Genomic DNA, 24544 nt, shown 5'->3' with positions numbered 1-24544 from the left:
TCGCAGCTAAGCAGATTATGTGATCCTCCCATGGAGCTTTTTCTTTTTTTTCCCCAGTCTAACAGATCACTTGTTAACAGACCATATCAAAAGGCCCAGCTGCCTATCACTTGCCTGTCCATTATGAAACCTCAAAGACTTTGAGTTGGGGCAGGAGTAAAGAGTTCATAAATGAGTTCCTACCTCCTTCATCCTTAGCAAGACTCTTTTGCTATTTGAGGGGAAGATTCAGGCTTAGAAACAGACCGTGGACAGGCTTTTGTACTTTTCCTTACCTGCTGCTTCTTTATTGTACCTGTGCTTTTAGAGGATTTGAGAGTGAGGGGTGTTGTGTGGCAGGCAGCCAGTGTTGAGAGAGTTTTACTCCTACTCATTATTCCCTGCTGTTTCAAATCAAAGTCCATGTCTCTTCTCTAAGAGTAGTACACTTCACAAAGCTCAGAGAACATCGTAGAATGGACTTTGCTGGTAAAGAAGCAGATATGGTCTTAGAAAAGGAGAGGTCAAACCTTTTTTTGTGTGTCTGTGGAAGTGAGGAGGGTTGAGAAGAGAAGACGGGAGGACCACCAATTGCTTGCAACTGCCAAACCCCTTCTTTATAGTTTGCCATCAAATAGGGCTGCTAAGACAGAGCTGATGGTCATGAGGGACACAGAAGCAGGATTAATTTCACAGTCCTACGTGAATGAGTACAGGGCAAGTGATACTTTTCTTTATGCTTAATATTTATTTGTAAAATGTCTTTAAAGCTGCACTGCTAACCTATGGACTTGGCAGTCTCTTTACTGAGATTATTTGGGTTTTGACAGTCTCTCCCCTCAATAAGGATTGCCAGGCAGAAAGAGGACTTTTTCAGTAAGTGTTGTCTTGGTTGAGAAAGGACAGAGCAGAGCTGTACATTTGTTTGAATAGTTAGAACAGTTTAGGGCTTTTTTATTTTTCCTCTTCATGAGTTCTCTTCCAATTCCGAGCTGAAGCTCAGGTGTAAGTTCTACAACATAGCTGGCTCATCTGGTGATCGGTTAGAATTGAAAAATGTTCCTCTTAGCAATGATGTTTGAAACAGGTACAATGCTAGAATTTGGTGACAGGAGATGCTAGCAGCCTAGCATGAGAAGGGAACCCTTATTTTGACTTGCAAATTGAGCAAATTTGATGGGGGTATAAATTTGGAATACTTAATATGTATTTTATAGTCAAGTTTCTGAGCTTAAATTGCTCTTAAAGAGGTGGCAAAAAGAAGTGGATTTTTAAAAACCTTCCATGGGCAGGTAAGCAGACTTGTGCTTAGGAAGGTCAATTCTTCAAATATACCCACCTTACCTGCTTTTAAAAAGTGCTTTGCAGCTGAGACTTACTCATTTTAGCCCTATTTGGATTTCTGTAGAGCTAGTTGACTTTCATTGCTTTCATTTAACTTTATTAGTTATGCTTTGAATAGCTTGTTGATGTCTGTCTTTTTTTTTTTTTAAGCCTTGATAAATTTGCTGAAGTTCCTTATGTCAAACGAGACTGTACTTTTGGCCAAACACAACATTTTTACATTAGCCCTTATGGTGAGTAACCAAAAAATATTTATTTTTCTGAAGTTCTACCCTAAGACAGAGATGGGCTGGTTTGAAACAGGAGCTGGGTTCTGGGGACTAAGCCATAGGGAACCAGGTCTTTATTTTTACTTTCCTTTTGGATTAGAATCTCTGTAATGGTGCTCCCTACTCTTACCTATGTTTTTGGTGAACCTGGTACACTTTCTATTCCTTTTTTTTTTTTAATCCTCACTTAAGGATATGTTTTTACTGACTTTAGAGAGGAAGGAAGGGGAGAGGGAAGGAGAGAGAGAGAGAGAGAAAGAGAGAGAGAGAGAGAGAGAGAGAGAGAGAGAGAGAGAGAGAGAAAGAGAAAGAGAAAGAGAAAGAGAGAAACAGAAACATTGATGTGAGAAATATCTATTGGTTGCCTCGCATACATGCCCTGACTGGGGTTCGAACTCGCAACCTGGGTATATGCCCTGACTGGGAATTGAACCTACAGCCCTTCGCTCCAACCAACTGAGCCACATCAGCCAGGGCAGGACTCTTTCATATTGCTTGGCAGGGGCAGGTATAGGTCAGATCTCTGTGTATGAGTATGAGCCTCGGTCCCAGTTAAGAGACTGTACTATAGTATCTATGTTGGTACATAGCAAAGCCTCTAGAGGTGTCCCAGCCACGTGAATAGCTCCATCATGGCTGTACTTAGTTTCTGAGGGATATTGCAGATGCCTGCTTATCTGACTGGTTATTTGGGGTAATAGGTGGGCATTTTGCCTTTTTACTGTCTTCTCAAGATATTACCCAGTGTGTTCATAAATGTTTAACATTTTGGGGGGGAAAATCCTGATTTATATCTTTTGCTGATTTCCACAGTAAAACTATACCCACCAGGGCCAATTTCAAAGTTATCAAAATGGCATCATTGAATGCAGAGTTCGGAAAAGACAAGCATAACACACCATTATATATGGTATTCCCATCACATCAGATTTAAGAGATGTAAATTAATCTCAAGCCCTAACCGGTTTGGCTCAGTGGATAGAGCGTCGGCCTGCGGACTGAAGGGTCCCAGGTTCGATTCCGGTCAAGGGCATGTACCTTGGTTGCGGGCACATCCCCAGTAGGGGGTGTGCAGGAGGCAGCTGATCGATGATTTTCTCTCATTGATGTTTCTAACTCTCTATCCCTTTCCCTTCCTCTCTGTAAAAAATCAATAAAATATATTTTAAAAATATTAGTCTCAAGAGCATAGATAATACTAAAAGATAGAAAGTAATTGGGAAGTGATGAGTTTTAGTATTTATTACTTTCATTGTAATATAATTTATTAAATTATAAGTTTATGTAAATTATTTTTTAATAATGGCTTTGTTTAATAACTAGCTCACAAATTCCTGAAAATGTAACAGTCAGCTCTTACAAGCCAGAAAGAGCTGGCTGCAGTATACAACTGATACCTTCCAGTCTTCATAGTGTGATACCTGTGTATGGACTTTTGCTTCTTTTTTAGATTGTGAACCTATTTAATATGTTTATCACATACGGTGACACATTCCTGCCCACCCCAAGCAGCTATGATGAACTCTACTATGAGATTATCCGCATGCACCAGAGCTTTGACAACCTATACTCCATGGGTAAGCTGTCTTTTCTTTTTACTCCTCTCTCCCCTCTTTTTGCTCAGCTCTCTGCATCAGCTGTGATTTTTAGCATATAAAAAGAAAAGACTACAAAAGATTCTTAGTTGCTTGGTGCCCTTGCTTGGCATAGAAATGCAGTAGTCTTTTCTTCTCAGGCAATAAGAAGAAATATGTGGGCTTTTCTGCCTTCAGGAACTCAGAATTCATCTCAGTAAAAAGCTGGGTAGCAGCCCTGTAGCCCTTTCTTGATGTTTGTGAGAAAAAGAGAGAATAGGGAGGCTTGTGGACATTAGTGAATGCAGTGAGATGGGAGAGAAGAAGTGGGTGGGAATTGACAGTGGAAATAGAAGAGCTTGGATCCCAAAGGAAGAACATTGTGTTATTTGAGAAAGTACAAGATTTTAAGGAGTTTTAATATACCTATGTATTTTAGCATAACTTACAAGAGGAAGTGGGCATTAAATAAAAATCTTTCTTGCAAACCTTTTGGTGATTGGCTCACTGAAAATTTACTCTTTGGCCATAATGAGTACAACTACAGGGTGGGGCAAAAGTAGGGTTACAGTTGTTCGTAGGAAAATACAATAATTAATAAATAATATAAGAATAAACTCTGTGTTTCGAATACTTACAACTGTAAATCTACTTTTGCCCCACCTATATTTCTGAAAAAGGTCATGTATCCCTATAAATTTGAGTAAAGAGTCTAGTCAAACCTACCTGGAGTTTGAAAGTTCAGGAAAGATTTCACAGAAACAGAAATTCATTTAGTAAAGCTATCTATTAAAATCCCCAACTTAATAGCTTTATTGAGGTGTAATTGGTATATAATGAAGTGCACTCATTTAAAGTAGTATACAATATTTTATTTCTTTGACACACACATATATATGTATATATACATATACATACATACATATAAACACACATATACATCTACACTAATAAAAGAGAAAAATGGTAATTGGCGTACGGCGATACCCTTTTCATTGGCTAATCAGGGCTATATGCAAATTAACTGCCAACTAAGATTGGCAGTTAACTGCCAACAAGATGGCAGCTAATTTGCATATGTAGGCACAATGCAGGGAGGCGAAAGGGAAAGCAGGAAGAAGCCCCCTGCCACTGACAGTGATCGGAAACCCAGGGGGGAGCTAAGAGCTGGGGGGCAGGGCAAAGGCGCCTTTGCCCTGCCCCACAGCCATGATCGGAGAATCAGGCACCTTTGCCGCCCTGGCCAGTGATAGCAGGAAGTAGGTGTGGAGCCAGCGATGGGAGCTGGGCACAGTCGAAGCTGGCAGTCCCAGGAGCTAGGGGTCCCTTGCCTGGGCCTAAAGCGGAGCCCACGATTGCGGCGCCCCCCGCTGCCACTGCGGGTCCCCGCTGCCCGGGCCGGATGCCTAGGCCAGAGGCGTTAGGCCTGGGCAGGGGCGGAGCCTGCAACCGCGGGGAGCTGGGGGTCCCCTGCCCAGGCATGACACCTCTGCCGGAGGCCTCAGGCCTGGTCAAGGGGCCGATCCGGTGATTGGTGATCGGAGGGTGATGAGGGTCAACTCCTCTGGCCGAGGCGTCAGGCCTGGGTGGGGGGCGGAGCTGGGGATTGGGGGGATATGATGGTCCCCTTGCCCAGGCCTAAAGCCTGGGTCAGAGGCGTCAGGCTTGGGCGGGGGGTGGAGCAAGCGATCAGAGGGAGATGGGGGTCCCCTGCCCAGGCATGATTCCTGGGCCAGAGGCCTCAGGCCCGGGCGGGGGCCAGAGCCAGTGATCGGGGGGAGATGGGGGTCCCCTGTCCAAGCCTGACACCTCTGGCGGAGGCGTCAGGCCTGGGCAAGGGGCCGATCAGGCGATCGGAGGGTGATGGGGGTCAACGCCTGAGGGCTCCCAGTATGTGAGAGGGGGCAGGCTGGGCTGAGGGACACTCTCCCCCCCCTCCCACACACACACCCAGTGCACGAATTTCGTGCACTGGGCCCCTAGTACATATATATATGAAGCTATTATATATACACGTATACATTCCAGGCTTCAGCACCGATTAATAGATGAATAAAGATGCCTTTCAATGAGGAAAGAAAAAGAGTTGGAGTGGGAGAGAGATTTTATAGAAGCCTGTCATACCTGCTTAACTGGGCCATGTACAGAGTAAATGAGATTAAGTCCTTGTAGCTATAGCAACAAGATGAGAAAGGATATCTGGGAATGCTCAAATCTGCCAAGGGAATTAAAATGTTAACCTGGAGGGAGGAAAGGGTGGGGAAATGGGAAGTATCTGTAATATTATCAACATTAAAAAATTTATCTTAAAAAATGTTAACCTGGAAAACACAAATAGGAAAGTGAAATTTTCACTAAATTAAGCACAACAAATGGAGATAGCATGTTTTAGTACTCTCCATTTTTTATAAAGTATGATGAAACTTCTGATGGAAAAAGCATTTTTTAAGTCGTTTTTTTTAAAATTTTTTATTGATTTCAGAAAGGAAGGGGGAGAGAGAGATAGAAACATTAATGATGAGAGAGAATCATGGATCAGCTGCCTCTTGCACACCCCCCACTGGAGATCGAACCCACAACCTGGCATGTGCCCTTGACTGGAATCAAACCTGGGACTCTTGCCGAAACCGGTTTGGCTCAGTGGATAGAGCGTCGGCCTGCGGACTGAAAGGTCCCAGGTTCGATTCCGGTCAAGGGCATGTACCTGGGTTGTGGGCACATCCCCAGTGGGGGATGTGCAGGAGGCGGCTGATCGATGTTTCTCTCTCGTCGATGTTTCTGACTCTCTCTCTCTCTCCCTTCCTCTCTGTAAAAAATCAATAAAATATATTAAAAAAAAAAAAACACACACACACACAAAAAAAACCTGGGACTCTTAGTCCACAGGCTGACGCTGTATCCATTGAGTGAAACTAGCTAGGCCTTAAGTCAGGTTTTTTGAGGTCTATTTTTTATATTTATCTTTATTATTGAAGGTATTAGAGATGTTCCCTTTTCCCCCATTGACCCCTTCTATTCCACCTCACCACACACACCCAGACCTACCGCACTATTGTCTGTGTCCATAGTTTATGTATAAATGCATGCACATTCTTTATTTAATCTCTTCCCGCCCCCTACTCCCTTCTCTCTGAGATTCATACAATTCTGAGTTTTGACAAATGCATATAGACGTGTAATTACCACAAAAATTCAAGATATGGGAGTTTCATTACCTCCAAACTTTTTCTTGTGCTCCTGTGAGATCAACTCTTTCACTACCCACCACCTCTAGCAACCACTGATCTGTTCCCTGTCCACAGAGTTTTTGCCTTTTCTAAAAAAATACATTTATATACAGGAATAACAGTGTAGTGATTGTGGGGCGGGAGTGGGGTGGGGGGAGGTGTTATGGCAGTGGAGGAGGGTATAGGGGGGATAAATAGTGATGGATGGAGACTTGACTTGGGGTGGTGAACACACAGTACAGTGTACAGATGATGTGGTGTAGAATTGTGCACATGAAACCTGTATAATTTTGTTAATCGGTGTCATTCCAATAAATTCAATAAAAAGGAAAATATTTTTAAAAATTAAAAAATACATAAATGTGGATGGGGCCAAACCCGGTTTGGCTCAGTGGATAGAGCGTCGGCCTGCGGACTGAGAGGTCCCAGGTTCGATTCCGGTCAAGGGCATGTACCTGGGTTGCGGGCATATCCCCAGTGGGAGATGTGCAGGAGGCAGCTGATCGATGTTTCTCTCTCATCCATGTTTCTAACTATCTCTCTCCCTTCCTCTCTGTAAAAAATCAATAAAATATTTAAAAAAAAAATGTGGATGGGATCATATAGTCCAGAGGTTCTCAACCTGTGGGTCACGACCCCTTTGAGGGTCAAACGACCCTTTCACAGGGGTCGCCTAAATACATCCTGCATATCAGATATTTACATTACGATTCATAACAGTAGCAAAATTACAGTTATGAAGTAGCAACGAAAATAATTTTATGGTTGGGGGTCACCACAACATGAGGAGCTGTATTAAAGGGTCGTGGCTTTAGGAAGGTTGAGAACCACTGATATAGTCTTTTGAGTCTGACTTCTTTTACAGAGTAATTTGTTTGAAATTCATCCATGTTGATGCATGTATTAGTAGTTCATTCCTCTTTATTATAGAATAATATTTCATTGTAGAAATATGCCAGTTTAGTTTATCTGTCAATTGAAGTACATTTGAGAGGTTTCTAGTTTTTAGCAATTATAAATAAAGCCTCTACAAACATTCTTGTGCAGGGTTTGTGTGAGTACAAGTTTTCATTTCACTTGGTTACATACCTATGAATGGGATTTTTGGGTGTTTGATAAATATATTAACTTTATAAGAAACTATCAAACTGTTTTCCAAAGCAGATACATTATTATTTTATTTTTAAAATCTTTATTGTTGAGAGTATTACAGATGTCTCCCTCCCCTGCTCCCCCATTGTCCCCTTCCAGCCAGTTCCCATTCTGCCCCCGGCCTTCACCAACCTATTGTCTATGTCCATATGTAACGCATATCTATATATATATATAAAAGCCTAATATGCTAATTGTCCCTCTGACCTTTCAGCTGTTTGACCGATCGCTGTGGTTGCACTGACCACCAGGGGCAGACGCTCTGACCTGTAGGTTAGCTTGCTGCTGGGGTCCGGCAGATTGGGACTGGGTGTGTCAGGCAAGACATGCTCTGGAGCCCTCCCGTGGTCTCTCCCCAGCCCCAGTTGTGCACCAGTGGGGTCCCTTGGCCTGGCTTGCACCTTCTCGCAATCTGGGACCCCTTGGGGGATGTCGGAGAGCCAGTTTTGGCCTGATCCCTGCAGGCCTCTAGTATGCATATAAGACCTTTGGTTAATTTCTCCCCGCCTCCCCTCCCCACTTCCCTCTGAGATTAGTCAGTTTGTTCCATGTTTCCATGCCTGTGGTTCTATTTTGTAGTTTTCAGCATGAAACTCTTGTGTGCACGTGCACACACACACACACACACACACACACATCATGTCCCCCCAAAAATGTGTACACACACTTTGAATAATTTTAAAACCAGTGTTTATTAAAATACTTTTCATTTTCAAAATTTAGCTATCAGCTGAAAGTGTGTATACATTTGGGAGGGCACCCTGTATTTTTTTAATCTTCACCCAGGGATATGTTTTTCACTAATTCTAGAGAGAGAGGAAGGAAGAGGGAGAGAGAGAGAGAGAGAAAAATATTGATATGAAAGAGAAACATTGATCTGTGCCTCCCATATGTGCCCTTATTGGGAATTGAACCCGTGACCCATTGATGCATGGGGCGATGCTCTAACCAAGTGAGCCTCACTGGCCAGGGCAAATCTTAAATATATTTTATTAAATTTATCTCAAAATATTTCATGGATTTTGGTGCTATTGTAAATGGTATTATTTAGAATCTCAATTTTTTTTGTTCATTGCTAATATATAGAAACACTTTAATTTTTAAATTTCACCTTGTATCCTGTCATCTTGCTAAACTCACTTATTAGGTTTAGTAGCTTCTTGTAACCTTTTTGGGATTTTCTGTGTAGACCATGTTATCTGCGAATAAAACAGTTTTTATTCCAATTTGTATGCCTTTTTTTTCTTGCCTTATTTCACTGGCTAGGACCTCCAGTAGTATGTTAAATTAGAGTTGTGAGAATGGATATATTTGCCCTGTTTCCAATATAAAATACTCAATTATTCTTCATTAAATGTGATATTAGCTATAGGTTTTCATAGATGCCCTTTATCAGGTTAAAGAAATTCCCTTTTGTTTCTAGTTTCAGTGGAGGTATTATCATTAATAAATGTTGGATACTATTAAAACAGTTTTAGCATTTATTGAGATGATTTATTGAGTATTGCTAGAGTGATTGATTGAGTTTTAAATGTTAAACCAACCCTACATGATTGTAACTTAATATCATTTTTATGTGTTGTTGGATTTGCAAATATTCATGAAGGATATTAGTCTGGTTTCGAGCCAACTCAGCCAAGGGTTCGAAAGCCTGAGTGAGGGCGGCGAAAGGATGAAGAAATGACAGACAGAGAGAATAAGCTGGGTCTAGGTCAGTGGTTCTCAACCTTCCTAATGCCGCGACCCTTTAATACAGTTCCTCATGTTGTGGTGACCCCCAACCATAAAATTATTTTCGTTGCTACTTCATAACTAATTTTGCTACTGTTATGAATCGTAATGTAAATATCTGATATGCAGGATGTATTTTCATTGTTATAAATTGAACATAATTAAAGCGTAGTGATTAATCACAAAAGCAATATGTAATTATATATGTGTTTTCTGATGGTCTTAGGCGACCCCTGTGAAAGGGTTGTTCGACCCCCAAAGGGGTCGCGACCCACAGGTTGAGAACCGCTGGTCTACAGGAAAAGAGGTCTGTGCTCCTGACTAGATAGATATTGCATGTTTCAAAATTCTTGCAGCCCTAATCGGTTTGGCTCAGTGGATAGAGTGTCAGCCTGCGGACTGAAGGGTCCCAAGTTCGATTTCAGTCAAGGTCATATACCTTAGTTGCGGGCACATCCCCAGTAGGGGGTGTGCAGGAGGCAGCTGATCGATGTTTCTCTCTCATTGATGTTTCTAACTCTATCCCTCTCCCTTCCTCTCTGTAAAAAAAAAAAAAATCAAAATATATTTTTAAAAAATTCTTGCAGCACACTGGTTGAAAATCACTACTCTAGGATGAGGACATTTTATTTTTAAATTTTATTTATTCTTTTAATCATCACCCAAGAATATTTTTTCATTAATTTTTTTTTTTTTTCAGAGAGTGGAAGAGAGAGGGAAAGACAGAGAGAAATAGCGATGTGAGAGAAACACATCGATTGGTTGCCTCCTGCCTGCACCCAGGGCCTGGTCCAGGAAAGAGCCTGCAACTGAGATATGTGCCCTTGACTGGAATTGAACCCGGGACTCTTTGGTCCTCAGGTGGATGGTCTATCCATTGAGCCAAATCAGCTAGGGCTAGGATGAGGATTTTATTTTATTTATTTATTCTAATATATTTTTATTGATTTCAGAGAGGAAGGATGAGGGAGAGAGAGATAGAAACATCCATGATGAGAGAGAATCATGGTGGATTGGCTGCCTCCTGCAAGTCCCTCACTGGGGATTGAGCCCACAACCCGGGCATGTGCCTCTGACCGGAATCGAAGCTGGGACCCTTCAGTTCGCAGACCGGCGCTCTATCCACTGAGCCAAACTGGCCAGGGCAGGATGAGGACATTTTAAACAGAAGCTTGGTACAGGCTCTGTTTGGTTATTCTAATAGTGCTATTCTGAGACATACCTTCATCGTCATATCTGTGTTTTATACCAGAGGTCTGACAGATCTTTGTTCTTTCCTTCTGTACAGTTCTGAGGCTTTCTACCAATGCAGGCCAGTGGAAAGAAGCTGCTAGCAAGGTGACCCATGCATTGGTTAATATCAGGTAAGGAATGAGATTTTCTCTTTCAGAGTTCCTTGGTTCCTTGGTTCATCCTCAGGTGTGTTGTACTTTTCTAAATAGTTTGTTGAACACCACTTCTATTTTAAGCCCTGATGCCTGTAGGAGTGGAAGAAATCGTCGTACTTGATCAAGAAAAGCAGGCGTGCATGAGACTTTCATTTTGTCATTGAAATAACTCACAGTGCTGTTCTGTGAATTTTCTTTTCTTACTCAGAGATGGTTGCAGGGCCTTTTCAGGCACCTCTGTGTATTGGGCATCTGAAAGCTTTTCTTTGAAAATTTTTTCTGCCGTTCTCAGTTCAAAGAATGACTCATGGGAATCTGGAACTTTGACGTTTTGCTTTACATGGCTATTTCTATTTGTGGTAAATAGAGGCAAATGGAATGGAGCTTGTGGGGCTAAGTCATTTTAGGTTCCTTATGAAGCAGCAAGACAATTACAGAGTGCTGTAGGTATTGGATAAAACTGAGTCATACATGGAGTTGGTTTAGGGTCTTAAGGAAATACCACATGGAGGGACCTGGAGAGTATTATGCTAAGTAAAATAAGCCAGTCAGAGACAGACAAATATCACAAGATCTCACTCATATGTGGGATCTAATGAATAAAATAAGTTGATGAACAAAATAGATCCAGAGACATAGAAGGAAATACCACACATTCACTGGAGTGAGCTGTTTGTAAATGGAGAAACTATGCCTTCAGTATTGGGAAACCTAAAGTTGACTTACTTTTCTTATATTTCTTGCTTCCTCTGTGTCTATCATTTTCCATTTTTCTCAACAGTTATTAAATTGTCCTTGCAAACAATTGAAAAATTAACATTGAGTGGATGAGGCAAACCCAACAGATGGGGAAACTTGATTTAGCTCCAGATGTAAGCCTTGCCAGGCATTCCCAGTAATAGTAATATACATTTACAACTTAGTATATCCTAGTGTGTGACAGAGCTTGGAGTCAGTGTTTGTTTCCATAGCTTTTTTTTTAAGGCAAATTGTCCTATCCCTGTAGTGATTTACTATAATGTTTGGCATGTCTGGGAATGAAAGGAAAAGTGTGAAATTGCGTTGTGAGGACTGGGCTGAGGGAGCATGAGGGTGAGATGTGCTAACAAGATTGCACTGAAGGTTGATCTGCCTTACCTGACCCCAGAGACATTTTGTAGCAAACACAGTTTTATAAATCTCACAAATAAATGTATATTTGCACCTAGCAAGTAAACCAGATATGGTAGTGAGGCCTTAAAGTATGATTTTCTGTAAGAATCGGGAATTACAAACTGCTTTATTCCAAATATCCCTTTGTGACCCGAGGGCAGTATGACAAATGTGGGTATTTGAAAGAAGCACAAGATTCTGGGTTAGATTATAAAGTGCATATGGTATAAATGACATTATGTTTATTTATTCATATATTTACTTGGTCTTTCCAGGCAGCTCCTTTTCATCTGGGATCTGTTTCCTTGATCACATTCTTTTATGCTTGCTTTATCTTCTAATTTGTTGCTTTTCCTTTCAGTGACTTCTGGCTTGGCTACTGTCCTTATTCTTTTCAAGGGCCATCAAACAGCTGGTTTAAGGTCTTGGCCTGTCCTTTTTCTGAATAGACCAGAAAGGACTGGATTAAGTTTTTTTTTTTAATTAATAATTCTTTATTGTTGAAAGTATTATATATGTCCCCCCTTTCCCTCCATTGACCCCCTCCAGCTCGCCCCCAGGACTGGGTTAGGTTTTTAGCAGATGCCTATGACTATGATCTCTTCTCTTTGCAAATCTTTGTTAGGCTTGTACTCCATTTTCATTCCTCAAACTTTTTTGATGAGTTTGCTGAAGAGAATAATTATTATATCATTTTCACTGTTGCTAATGAATTAGACTCAGAGTATGTGTCAGATGTATCAGAGATGTAGTCAGTTTTCTCAGGAGAAGATTCCTAGAAAGATGTGTTTGTGATAAGTGCCACTTATCACACTAAGGCCAGATCAGGGGGAAATATTGGTGATTCTTAGCCTGTGAAAGCTTCTATTTTTTCTTTGTGACATTTATTTTCACTTAAGTTCTAAACTTTGTTCTGCTCTTTCATTTACTGTCTTCTTTAATTATCAAACTCTATAAAGAAGACTATATTATAAACTTAAAGTACACTTTTACCAATGAAGAAACTGAGTCTTAAAGCTATTGTGAAATGCAGAAAGTCTCACAATTGTCGTGTGGCAAAGCTGAGAATTAATCATAGGTCTTCTAACTCCCAAGTCCAGGGCTCTTTCTTCTACACCAGAGATGGGGAACCTTTTTTCTGCCAAAAGGGTCATTTGGATATTTATAACATCATTTGCGGGCCATACAAAATTGTCAACTTAAAAATTAGCCTTCCTTAGTATATATTGTCAAACATTTAATGGACTCACCCCTAATGCCTTGGCAGGGCCAGACCAAATAAATAGGCCCTCAGGCCAGATGTTCCCCACCCCTGTTCTGTACCATACTGTCTCCTTCAATAGAGTTGCATCAAAGGCTTCCATGGAGGTAAATAGAAAACTCAGCATGATATATTGAAAGGAGTATGGAAATTTCAGTTAGAGAAACTGGATTTTTTGTTTTTGTCTTTTAATGTGTGACCTTGAGCAAGTTATTTAGCTTCTCTGAACTCTTTCCACTACCTATAAAATGGAGATCATGGCAATATCAACTGTTCATAGGGAAGTGGTTGTGAGAATTACATGATGTAATGTATATGAAAGCAGTTAGTAAACTATAAAATACTGTTCATTTCACTTAGCCTGATGTTTTTAAGGTTCACTCCTGTTGTAGCATGTGTCAGAATTTTTTTCCTTTTTAGGCTAAATAATATTCCATTGTATGTGTATGTCACATTTTGTTTATTTATTCATCCATTGATGAAGCCCCAAGCAAGTTACTTCCACCTTTTGGTTATTGTGATTTTGGTTATTTGTGCATGGGTGTACAAACATCTGTTCAGTCCCTGCTTTTACTTCTTTTGGGCATTAACTGAGAAATAGAATTGGAGGATCATATGGTGATTCTTTGTTTAATTTTTTTTGAGGAATTGCCATACCAGGTTTAGCATTTTGAGCCTTCCTTAGAATGTTTCCTAAATAGGTCTTCATTTGTCCCTTCTATAAAAGTTAAGATGTTACCCTTAGCCTTAAAAGATATTTTGCTTTTTGTGTGTGGCTTGATTTTGATTCTTTGTATAAGGGTGGTCCAGGGAGTTTTCTTTTCTCAGCTGAGAGCAAAAAAGTGATATGCCTAAGAAGTCTCTATTCCACGGAGCCAACATTAATGAGTGCTACCGCTTGTGCTCCTTTTCTTTTTTTCTAAGAGGTTGTGTTGTGCATCCATGACACTATTAAATTTGAATTATTTAGAAAACAGGAGACTCTGTCAGAAAATTGGACCTGTGGGTTAAATATCTCCCAAGGATACTGTGAGACATTTAACTATTCGCCACCAAATTGATTATCAAGTTGATTATAAAGGTTTAGGAGTAATATTGTGATGGTATGTAACATTTACTTCTGTTGTTTATAAAGGTATTTGTGCTGATCCCAGACCTGGAAAGGATTTCTAGGGCAGAGCAAACTCTTAGCCACCTCTCCTGTAGTAAGTTCTTTGATAGCCATGGGAAGGGATTGGATTGCATGTGAAACTTTCAGACATGTAACAGCTGGGAGGACCTCTGAGACTGATTTGCTAGTTGATGACAGCTACAAATTATGCCTTTGGGATTTTCTGGAATGCAGTACATCTGATGGCAACTGTAATATAGTATCTCACCAGTAGGTAAAAGGCTGCAGGCCTGTCTGTTCTTTGGGGTTTAGATTCTGATAGCGAAAATTAAAAGTACTCCCACATGTTTGGAGTCCTAAATTTGCTCAAGTGTCAGACTGTTTGCTTTTCACTTGTCTTTCCTCGCTTAGTCATGCTAGTTCTTTAATTGTCAAAGTTATTTGTATTTAAACAACTTGTCTCTCTCTTCCTATTTGATCCTTCAGAGATACTCTTAAAATGCAGCTGCTTAGAAAGTGCTATTTTTGTTGGAACACCCGATGTCATTAACATACAGAGCTCTGTGTTTATTCCTCCCCATGGGAGGGTTGTTCCATTGCTTTGCCACAAGAAAAGTAAAATATATCTCCACCTTTAAAATTTTACTTGGTATAATTGTTACTGCAGCTGTCTCCACAGATCTACTAGTCCACAAAAGAATACTCTGGTGTGTGTGTAGGGTGGGGGAGGGGGGCATGAAGGGGAGAAGGAACATGTGCAGGGATGGAAGGAGAAAACATTTGGGAAGTTTTGATTGGAGACGTCTATGCTAAATATATTCTGCTACCACTTAGCAGGCTCCTTTACTAGGGTCCTGTAGATGTCTGCTGACTATGTGTCAAAAGAGAAAAAGAAAAATGTTAGACTAAAATCTGACCTTCGTCTAATCAAACTACTTTCAAAGTAAGTAATTTGAAGTCTGTAATGAATCTCTTTAAGTTAACATCTTAATGCTTTTCACTTAATGAACATTTTATTAGTGCCAGATTCACAATCTATTCTCTGATTGCTCACAGAAGTAGAGGCTAAATCACTGCAAATAGGTTTTTTCCTGATCTGTAATTTTCTTAAGTTGGATAAAATTTGAACTCTATGATTAATATATTAATTTTCTCCTTTATTTGGAATGTGTTTAGTTTTTCTTCGAGAATGACTTTTTATTTTTTATTTTCATTAAATATATTTTTTATTGATTTCAGAGAGGAAGGGAGAGGGAGAGAGAGATAGAAACATCAATCTATGATGAGAGAGAATCATTGATTGGCTGCCTCCTGCACGCCCCCTACTGGGGATCGAGCCCACAATCCAGGCATGTGCCCTTGACCGGAATCAAACCCGGGACCCTTCAGTCCGCAGGCCAATGTTCTATCCACTGAGCCAAACAGGCTAGGGCTCAAGAACGACTTGTTAGATATTGCTTCAGTTAGTGACAAGCCTGCGGTTTGGAATAAGACTTCAGTGCATTTCTCTGTAAATCTCTTAATTGTTCATCTAATGAATTTGCCTCTTGTTACCTTGCTTGCTCCGTGGTCTCTTTTGTTCTAATGCTAAGGAGCACCCCACCACCACCACCACCACCACCATTTCCTGCTTATTTGCTTATGTAGCTATTTTTCTTTACTCTCAAAAAATACTCCCTCCAAAAAAAGGAAGAAAAGCTTTAAATGTGCACTCTGCCAGGGAGGCAAAGGAACAGGAATAGCTCCTAGTGGCCTCTAGATAAGGAGAGTTAACACCTTTGGAGAAGTTGTGCATAGAGTTCTGAATGTCACAGAATAAAAACCTTCAGGCAGTAATCAAAGAAAGTACACTGACTGTTGATGGCCACAGAGTTAAGGTTGGAAAGGGAATGTGAGGGCTGAGTCATTCAAAATTCCCCCCAAGCCCTCTTGCCCATGCACCTGTTCGTGCTACAATATTAGTCACAGTTCTCTTATCAGTGTAGATACTGATGAGTGGGGAAGAGGAGCAGTTTGATGCCAGGCACTTCAGCTGAAGGTTGCAACTTAGTCTAGTGAAAAGTAAATATGGATTCAAGTGAAAAGGAGCAGAGGCTTTGGGCTGATGACTCAAGTAGCAAGAAATACAGGAACATAGTCTCTTATTCCAGTTGTCTGTTCTAAAGTGGCAGACAGGCTCAGATTATCCCCCAGGTTAGAATTTGTCAGTAATGACCTTTTGTTAATCAGATCCGCTGAGCTCTTACAGAGAATGAAAAGCACTATGCAGATTACAACAAAGCACTGAAATGAGGCTGCTATTATATTGTCTCCCCAATGACTAGAGAGCATTACATATTATTCTGATGGTTGCTGTTGCCAAATCTCTTAGGACTACAGTTAGAAATGAAAAACAACCATGTGGCTAATCTTTTTTGCCTTAACTTAGTTTATGCTACAAAGTGAGGTTTTGCATTTAGGTCATAGCTGGCTTGGTGAATTGCAGTACAGTAAAGAAGTCTTGATTTAGGAGATTCAAATATGTGTTATAAAATATTAAGATTTTTAGTTGGGTCTACTGTGATTTTAGGTGAGTGTAACTTTAGTATATGAAAACTGCTTACCTCAAGCTGAAATTCCATTGGGGTCTTTTTTCCACTCTTTTTTTTTTTTTTTAAATTTCAGAGAGGAAGGGAGAAGGAGAGAGAGAGATAGAAACATCAATGATGAGAGAGAATCATTGATTGGCTGCCTCTTGCATGCCCCCCACTGGGGATCGAGCCTGCAGTCAGGGCATGTGCCCTTGACCGGAATCGAACCTGGGACCCTTCAGTCCGCAGGCCAACACTCTATTACACTGAGCCAAACAGGCTAGGGCCGATTTTTTTTTTTAAAGTATGGAAAAATATACATAACAAAATTTACCATTTTAACCATTTTTAAGTCTACAGTTTTATTACATTAAGTATATTCACATAGTTGTGCAACCCCGCCACCAGCCATCTCCAGAACTTTTTCATTTTCCTCAACTGATTTTTTTTTTAAGGTAGGATAGGTACCCACTTAACCATGGCTTATTTCACAAACTGTTGGTTTCTAATTGTAACTTACAAAGAGCTTAGCCACAAATGAGAACAATAGGCATCGTTTAGGTCCCTAATTCCTTTCCCTTTTGCATCTTATATCTTAGGTTACTTTATAAAGTAGTCTTTTAAAACTGTGGGCAGTTTTTCATCTTATCCCTTATTTCCCCCTCTCTATTTATCTTTCCCCAAATCAGGCCAAACCCTGGTCACTTAACTCAGGTATTCTAACCATGTTGAACAAGTAGACTGTTAACCTGCTAATGGGATGAAAAAGCCATTACTATTGAGTAGCAATATATTATCCTATCAGCAAACCCAAATAGGTATCTCTTCAGCAGATGAAAGTTTAGGTGTCTGGATTATTGTGAACAACAAGAGACGTGTTTTTGGCTCAGTAGAAGTTCAGTCACTCTAAATTCTCAGATTTACACCACAATGGCTAAGGTACGATACCTTCTCTTTTTTTTATTGGACTTTGATCTTGCAGATTAGCAGTGCCTAGATCACGGTACCTTAAACATTGAAAGAACCTAAGAGGCCATCTACCCTGGTCTCCTTCCCAAAGCTGTTAGGTAATATCCATTGATATTTACTAAGTCCTTGAACACTTAGTAAAATAGTTCCTAATATTTTAGGCTATGTTCCATTCAGTTTTTTAAGGGATGAGAATTTCTTCCTCATATTGGAATTTTCCTCTTCGTAACCTGAACCTATTGATTCTATTTCTTCTTTCAGATGCAACACCGAAATGTTCCTGTCTTCTACATGTGAACTTCTTCAGAAGTTTTAACTTCTAACATGTATATGATTGCCATTCTGTTGGCAAAATATCCTTTCTTCCTTCAATTGTTCTTCATATGAAATAGTCTCAAAATCTCTGGCTACTGTGATTTTTAAAAAAGTTATATCCTAACTTCTCAATTTACCTCCTACAAGTATGGTGTTAGGGCAGTGATGGCGAACCTTTTGAGCTCGGCGTGTCAGCATTTTGAAAAACCATAACTTAACTCTGGTGCCATGTCACATATAGAAATTTTTTTATATTTGCAACCATAGTAAAACAAAGACTTATATTTTTGATATTTATTTTATATATTTAAATGCCATTTAACAAAGAAAAATCAACCAAAAAAATGAGTTCCCGTGTCACCTCTGACACGCGTGTCATAGGTTCGCCATCACTGTGTTAGGGTGTGCCTTGTACTAAGCATTCAGTAAATGTTTATTGGATTGAATGATATCTAAAACAAGATCCAAATATAATCTGAGTAGGTTAAATTATAGGGAGACTATTAGCACCTAGGATATTTGTAGCCTCCAATTATACTAGTGCATGAGTTTTCAGTAGTGGACTTGCATTGTTGCTTCATAACAAGCTTAGGTCCTACTAAAACCTGCAAATCTGCTTAAAGTGACCTGCTCTCAAGCTCTCTCTCCCATCCTATAATTATTTAGTTGGTAAAGATGTTTTGCTTTGTGGTAGTTTGTTTTTTTGTTTTGTTTTAATGCTATAGAAATGTGACCTGATGGGGAATTGAACTCGCAACCTTTTTTAGTGTATGGAAAGATGCTTCAACCAACTGAGCCACACCAGCCAGGGCTATTAGGGTGTATTTTGAGGCCTAATTATGTCATTTAATGTATTAGTTTTCCTTTGCAGTTTTGCATCATCAGCACTTTTGATAAATATGCCTTCTAAATTTTTATCCAGGTGCTTTTATTTAATCCTGACTCTGGTAGATGATTTGGTAACAGTCTTTCCCCTTGCTGAGTTTTGGCTTGCTGCTGTTATATAAAATGGACTTGAAGACTGAAAAAATTCCTTAAGAATCAACTGCAAAGCTCTTTGTAAAGAATAAATTTGTAAAGAATAAATTTGTGGGTTGAAAATCATCAACCAGAGCCAGACTGGAAAAATAAAATCTTTTTATAGAGAAATCAGAGATGACAGCCTTCATAGAATAGTTCAAGTCTTTCTCTATCCTCCTACTCTCCCAAAACCCCTGTAGAGAGGTTTACCACTTGAAATATTAAAGAAGGAAGGGGCGGGGGGGAGGAAGAGGAGGAAAAGATGGTAGCTAATATTTGTTCTTATATTGAAAATTAGAGAGAATAGGCAGATAAAGGACAGTTAAAAAGGCAGTTTGTGGTGAGGGTGGGTGTGAGAGCTTTACTGAGAAAGAAGATGCTCCTTTAATCAGTAGTAAGCTTAGTGGTCACAGTGAAGTCTCTTCTGTGTTTGGGTCCATTGGGAGAGAAAAGTGTGAAGCTCAATGCTGCCTGCTATTTCTCCCCTAAATAAGCCTTGCCTTGTGCATCCCATTTCCTCTGGGTTTTAAAGGTGTGTGATAATCTAGAACTAAAACGGAGGCAGCATTTTAAGCAGGCAATTAATGACATGGTAAGAATTTTTAGCTCCAGTAGATTAATTGTTAAATGAATTGTGTGCATCGTACTGCCATTTTACTGTGATATCAGCCTAATTATAAATATAGTGTTACATAGTAGAAGAAAATAATAAGCGGAATTATGCACTCAGTGATCAGACTTTAGGAATTTCTAACACTGAGGAAAGATTTTCTTCTTAAACTGTCTCTTGCTGTTCTTTTTATGTAGATTTTGATTAATTTTACCTCGATTATACATTTCTCTCTGGAGGCCAGATATTGTGCATGCTTTAGCAAAGTGGGCTCCTGTTGTAAGAGGTTTAATGAGATGTTTTTGTTCTAATTGGTTTCTATATAATTTCTTTTAAAACCAATAACATGTGAGTGGGATGTCAAACAGAGGGTATGCTGAGAGGTATTTTCACTATCTTGTATACCAAAGAACATTAATTTATCTCTTCTCATTTGACACTATTTTTATATGATGAAAATTCCCAATCTCAAGGAAGTTCCAGAGACAGTTGGTTCTCATTGGTCTCACCTCTCCTGCATTCATCTTAGTGACACCTCTGTAAAGGTAGCAGAAATAGCCATCTGTAGTTGGAGCTCATTTTGGGTAGAAGGGGACAAAAGGTTTCTGAACAGGGTTTTGACTGTAACACATCTTTCTTAAGGAAAAATTTACTAGATCGGATTTAGATAGGATGGATTAAAATCTGTTCCTTTTGGCCATTTAATCTGAACTAATTTCCTACTTTAAAAATATGAACTATTTGATAAGGGACAAAAGGTTTCTGAACAGGGTTTTGACTGTAACACATCTTTCTTAAGGAAAAATTTACTAGATCGGATTTAGATAGGATGGATTAAAATCTGTTCCTTTTGGCCATTTAATCTGAACTAATTTCCTACTTTAAAAATATGAACTATTTGATAAATTCTGAAGAGTGCAATATGGGCCCCCAGTATATTAATACATGATTGTAATAAAGGTTGATCCTAAAATGAGCCTGTGAACCACTCACCTCAAGAAATAAAATGTTGCCCTAGCCAGTTTGGCTCAGTGGAGAGCGTCAGCCTGCGGACTGAAGGGTCCCAGGTTCAATTCTGGCCAAGGGCACATGCCTGGGTTGCAGGCTCAACCCCCAGTAGGGGGCATGCAAGAGGCAGCCAATCCATGATTCTCATCATTGATGTTTCTCTCTCTCTCTCCCTCTTCCTTCCTCTCTGAAATCAATAAAGAAGTGTGTGTATATATATATATATGAAAAAAGAAATGGAATGCTGTCCTGGCTGGGTGGCTCTGTTAGTTGGAATGCTGTCCCATGCAGCAAAAAGGTTGCAGGTTTGATTCCCAGTCAGGGCACATTCCTTGGTTGCGGGTTCCATTCCCATTTGGGTTGATGTTTCTCTCCCACATTGTTATTTCTCTCTTCCTTCCCCTTCTCTCTCTCTCTCTCTCTCTCTCTCTCTCTCTCTCAAAACAACAACAACAAAAAATCAGTCGAGGATTAAAAAAAAAAAGAATGTTACAAATTCACTGAAACGCTATCTTTGTTTCTTTTTAATTGAGCTATTATATATGGTAAAATGTGTGATATCTTAGGTATTTAATCGAACAACATTGTACCCATGTAATCATCCAGATTAAGATATAGAACATTTCCATCACCCCAGAAGTTCCTTCATGGCCTTTTTCTTCCTGGAATGATGCACTTGTTTTTATATATTTATTTATCATTTTTTAAAGACAACCATGACAGTATCTTTCTAGCTTTTACATTTTTCTTTCTCTTTAAAAAAAAATGTTTTATTGATTTTAGAGAGAGAGGAAGAGAGAGAGAGAGAAACATTGATGAGAGAGAAACATCGATTGGCTGCCTCCTTCATGGCCCCCACTGGGAATCGAGCCTGCATGTGCCTTGACTGGGAATCAAACCAGTGACCTCTTGGTGCATGGGCTAATAATGCTCAACCACTGAGCCACACCAACCAGACTTTTTTTTTTCTTTTAAATTGTATTTTAAAATTACAGTTTATATTCAATATTATTTTGTGTTAGTTTCGGGTGCACAGCATAGTAGTTAGACAATCTTATACTTTACAACGTGTTCTCCTCAATATCTCCAGTACACACCTGGCACCATACATAATTATTACAATATTATTGACTATATATTCCCTATACTGTATTTTATATCTCTGTGACTATTTTGTGACTACCAATTTGTACTCCTTAATCCCTTCACCTTTTTTACCCAGTCTCCCAACCCCTTTCTCCTCTGAACTATATACACTTTTGTGAATTCTTTCACCATAAATTAGTTTTGCCATTTTTTTGTTTTGTTTTGTTTTGTTTTGTTTTTATGATTCTCTAGTTTTAACTTAATTTATTGGGTTGACATTGGTTATAAAATTATATGTTTCAGGTGTACTATTCTATAATACATTACCTATATATTGTCTTGTGTGTTCACCACCCAATTTTGCTTGTTCTTGAACTTCGTATAGATATATACACTTGACCCTTGACATACTTGTATACATAGGTTTGAGCTGTGTGGAACCATTTATTAAGTAGATTTTTTTCAATAAATATTGTAAATATATTTTCTCTTCTTTATGATTTTCTTAATAACATTTTCTTTTCTCTACCATACTTTATTGTGAAAATATCTCTCTATATAAAAGCCTAAACGACCATTATGACCAAACGGCTGGAACAACCGATCGCTATGATGTGCACTGACCACCAAGGGGCAGATGCTCAACACAGGAGCTGCCCCCTGGTGGTCAGTGCACTCCCACAGCTAACCTCCCGCGTCCTGCCTTCCCTCCCCCCGCCCCCCGCCAGCCGCCATGCACGAATTCATGCACCAGTCCTCTAGTACTATATAATACATGTAATATGAAATATGTGGTAATTGCTTATGTTATTGGTATGGGTTCTAGTCAACAATAGGTTATTAGTAGTTAAGTTTTGGGGGATTTCAAAATTATACATGGATTTTTTACTATGTGGGGGTTGATGCCTTTAACCCCTTGTGTTGCTCAAGGGTCAACTATAGTATGTCCTCTTTTGTGTCTGGCTTCTTGCAGTCAATATAATATTTTTGAGATTCATCCACTTAATGGTGTATATTAATTCAGTCCTTTAAAAAAATAAACATTTTTAAAATTCTTGTAAGAAACATACAACAAAAAATTTACCATCATAACCATTTTTAAGTGTACAGTTCAGTTCAATAGTGTTAAGTATATTCATCTTGACAAAGGAAAACTCTATACCTATTAAACAACAGCTCCTCCATTTCTTTGAATTTGACTACTTTAGATACCTCATATAAGTGAAATCATACATTATTTGTTTGTCTATTTTGATTTATTTCACTTAGCATAATATTCTTAAGGTTCGTTCATGTTGGAGTATGTGACAGAATTCCCTCCCTTTTAAGACTGAATAGAATTCCATTATATGTATAACATTTTGTTTATTCTTTCATCTTTTAAAAAAATATATATTTGCTTGATTTTTTACAGAGAGGAAGGGAGAAGGATAGAGAGTTAGAAACATCGATGAGAGAGAAACATCGATCAGCTGCCTCCTGCACACTCCCCACTGGGGATATGTCCGCAACCAAGGTACATGCCCTTGACGGGAATCGAACCTGGGACCCTTGAGTCTGCAGGCTGACACTCTATCCACTGAGCCAAACCAGTTAGGGCTATTTTTTCATCTTTTGATGGACACTTGGGTTGTTTCCATTTTTTACTATTGTGAATAATTTGCTATGAACATGGGTGTGCAAATACCTAGTAGTTCATTCCTTTTTATTGCTGAGCAGTATTTTATTATTATATAACTATACCGCAGTTAATTTATTCATTCTTCCTATTTCTTTTTCAACTGTATTTTCTAAGCCTATAGTCTTACTTGTCATCTCCTCTGCCCCTTCCTCTCTCTCTTGTTCTCCTTCCTATGCTTGTCTCCTTCACTGGATTCCTCAACACCTGCAGAATAAAAATTAAGCTTTATAGTGTGGCATACAATTCCACTCTTAATATGCTTTCTGGAATTTCTGTCCTCACTGCAGTTATGCCAGACTACCTACAGTTCTCTGGAGAAACCAGAGACACTTAGAATTTTCTGAACAAACTGTTTTATACTCCTCATCCTATACATTATCATGCCTTCTTGGCTTAGATTTCCTTCCCCAACTTATCAGCTTACCTCCTGAAATAGTACGTGTTGAGTATCACTTCATTCTTAGGGCCAGACCTGGCCATACTACAGTAGTAACTAACTATCTGCTTGTCTATTTGTCTTTACTAGGCTGTGAGCTTGGCAGGCAGCATCCATGCCTTATTCATCCAGGTAACACAGTGTCTGTGTTCAGTGAATGTTTGTTAAACATAGACCAACAAACAGCGTTCTGCTCTCTTAGACAGTGAGGATTCAGATTGGCTGGGCCTCATCTAGAATGGGCTATGAGTCAAAGTACTGAACAAAATTGCCAAGCAGACTCCACAAAAGAGAAATGGACTGAAGGGCCAGGCAAAGTAGAAGAGTTCAGATACAAGTCAATGGCTCTAAATAATAGAGCTAAGGATAATAGAGCAAAATGGTTTGAAGGAGGGCAAGGGTTAAAATCTAGAGGAAAATGGCTGGGCCAAATAGGATATCTGCAACAGCTTTTCTCAAATTGTAAACACAGTCTGGGTGGAAGTGTGAAAAGCACAATTTTCCCTTTATAGTTGAATAAATATTGAATGTTTCATGGGACCCAGCATTGGAGGTCAAGCAGGTCAGTAAAGAAAACACCACTTTGGTTGCAGCCAGCAGATGCCTGGGCTTTCTCAGGTGCTTTAATGTATAGGAGTTTACTAAAAAAGTCAAGAAGAGA

General features: G+C 39.4%; 1 protein-coding gene across 1 annotated transcript in view; it reads left to right on the top strand.

Annotated features, from left to right (window-relative positions):
* The window catches only part of ARMH3 (armadillo like helical domain containing 3), a 156488-nt gene that overhangs the window by 77656 nt on the left and 54288 nt on the right, over positions 1–24544 (top strand). The window contains exons 21-23 of the mRNA XM_081104370.1: positions 1474–1556; positions 3043–3169; positions 10565–10640. Coding sequence (XP_080960496.1) covers positions 1474–1556; positions 3043–3169; positions 10565–10640 — 286 coding nt within the window. The remainder of the gene's footprint in view (positions 1–1473; positions 1557–3042; positions 3170–10564; positions 10641–24544) is intronic.

Source organism: Myotis nattereri, assembly GCF_964212035.1.
Source record: "Myotis nattereri genome assembly, chromosome: 13".
In the NCBI taxonomy this organism is placed as follows: Eukaryota; Metazoa; Chordata; class Mammalia; order Chiroptera; family Vespertilionidae; genus Myotis; species Myotis nattereri.
Note: the sequence above shows the minus strand (reverse complement) of the source record. Positions and strands in the feature narration are given on the sequence as shown.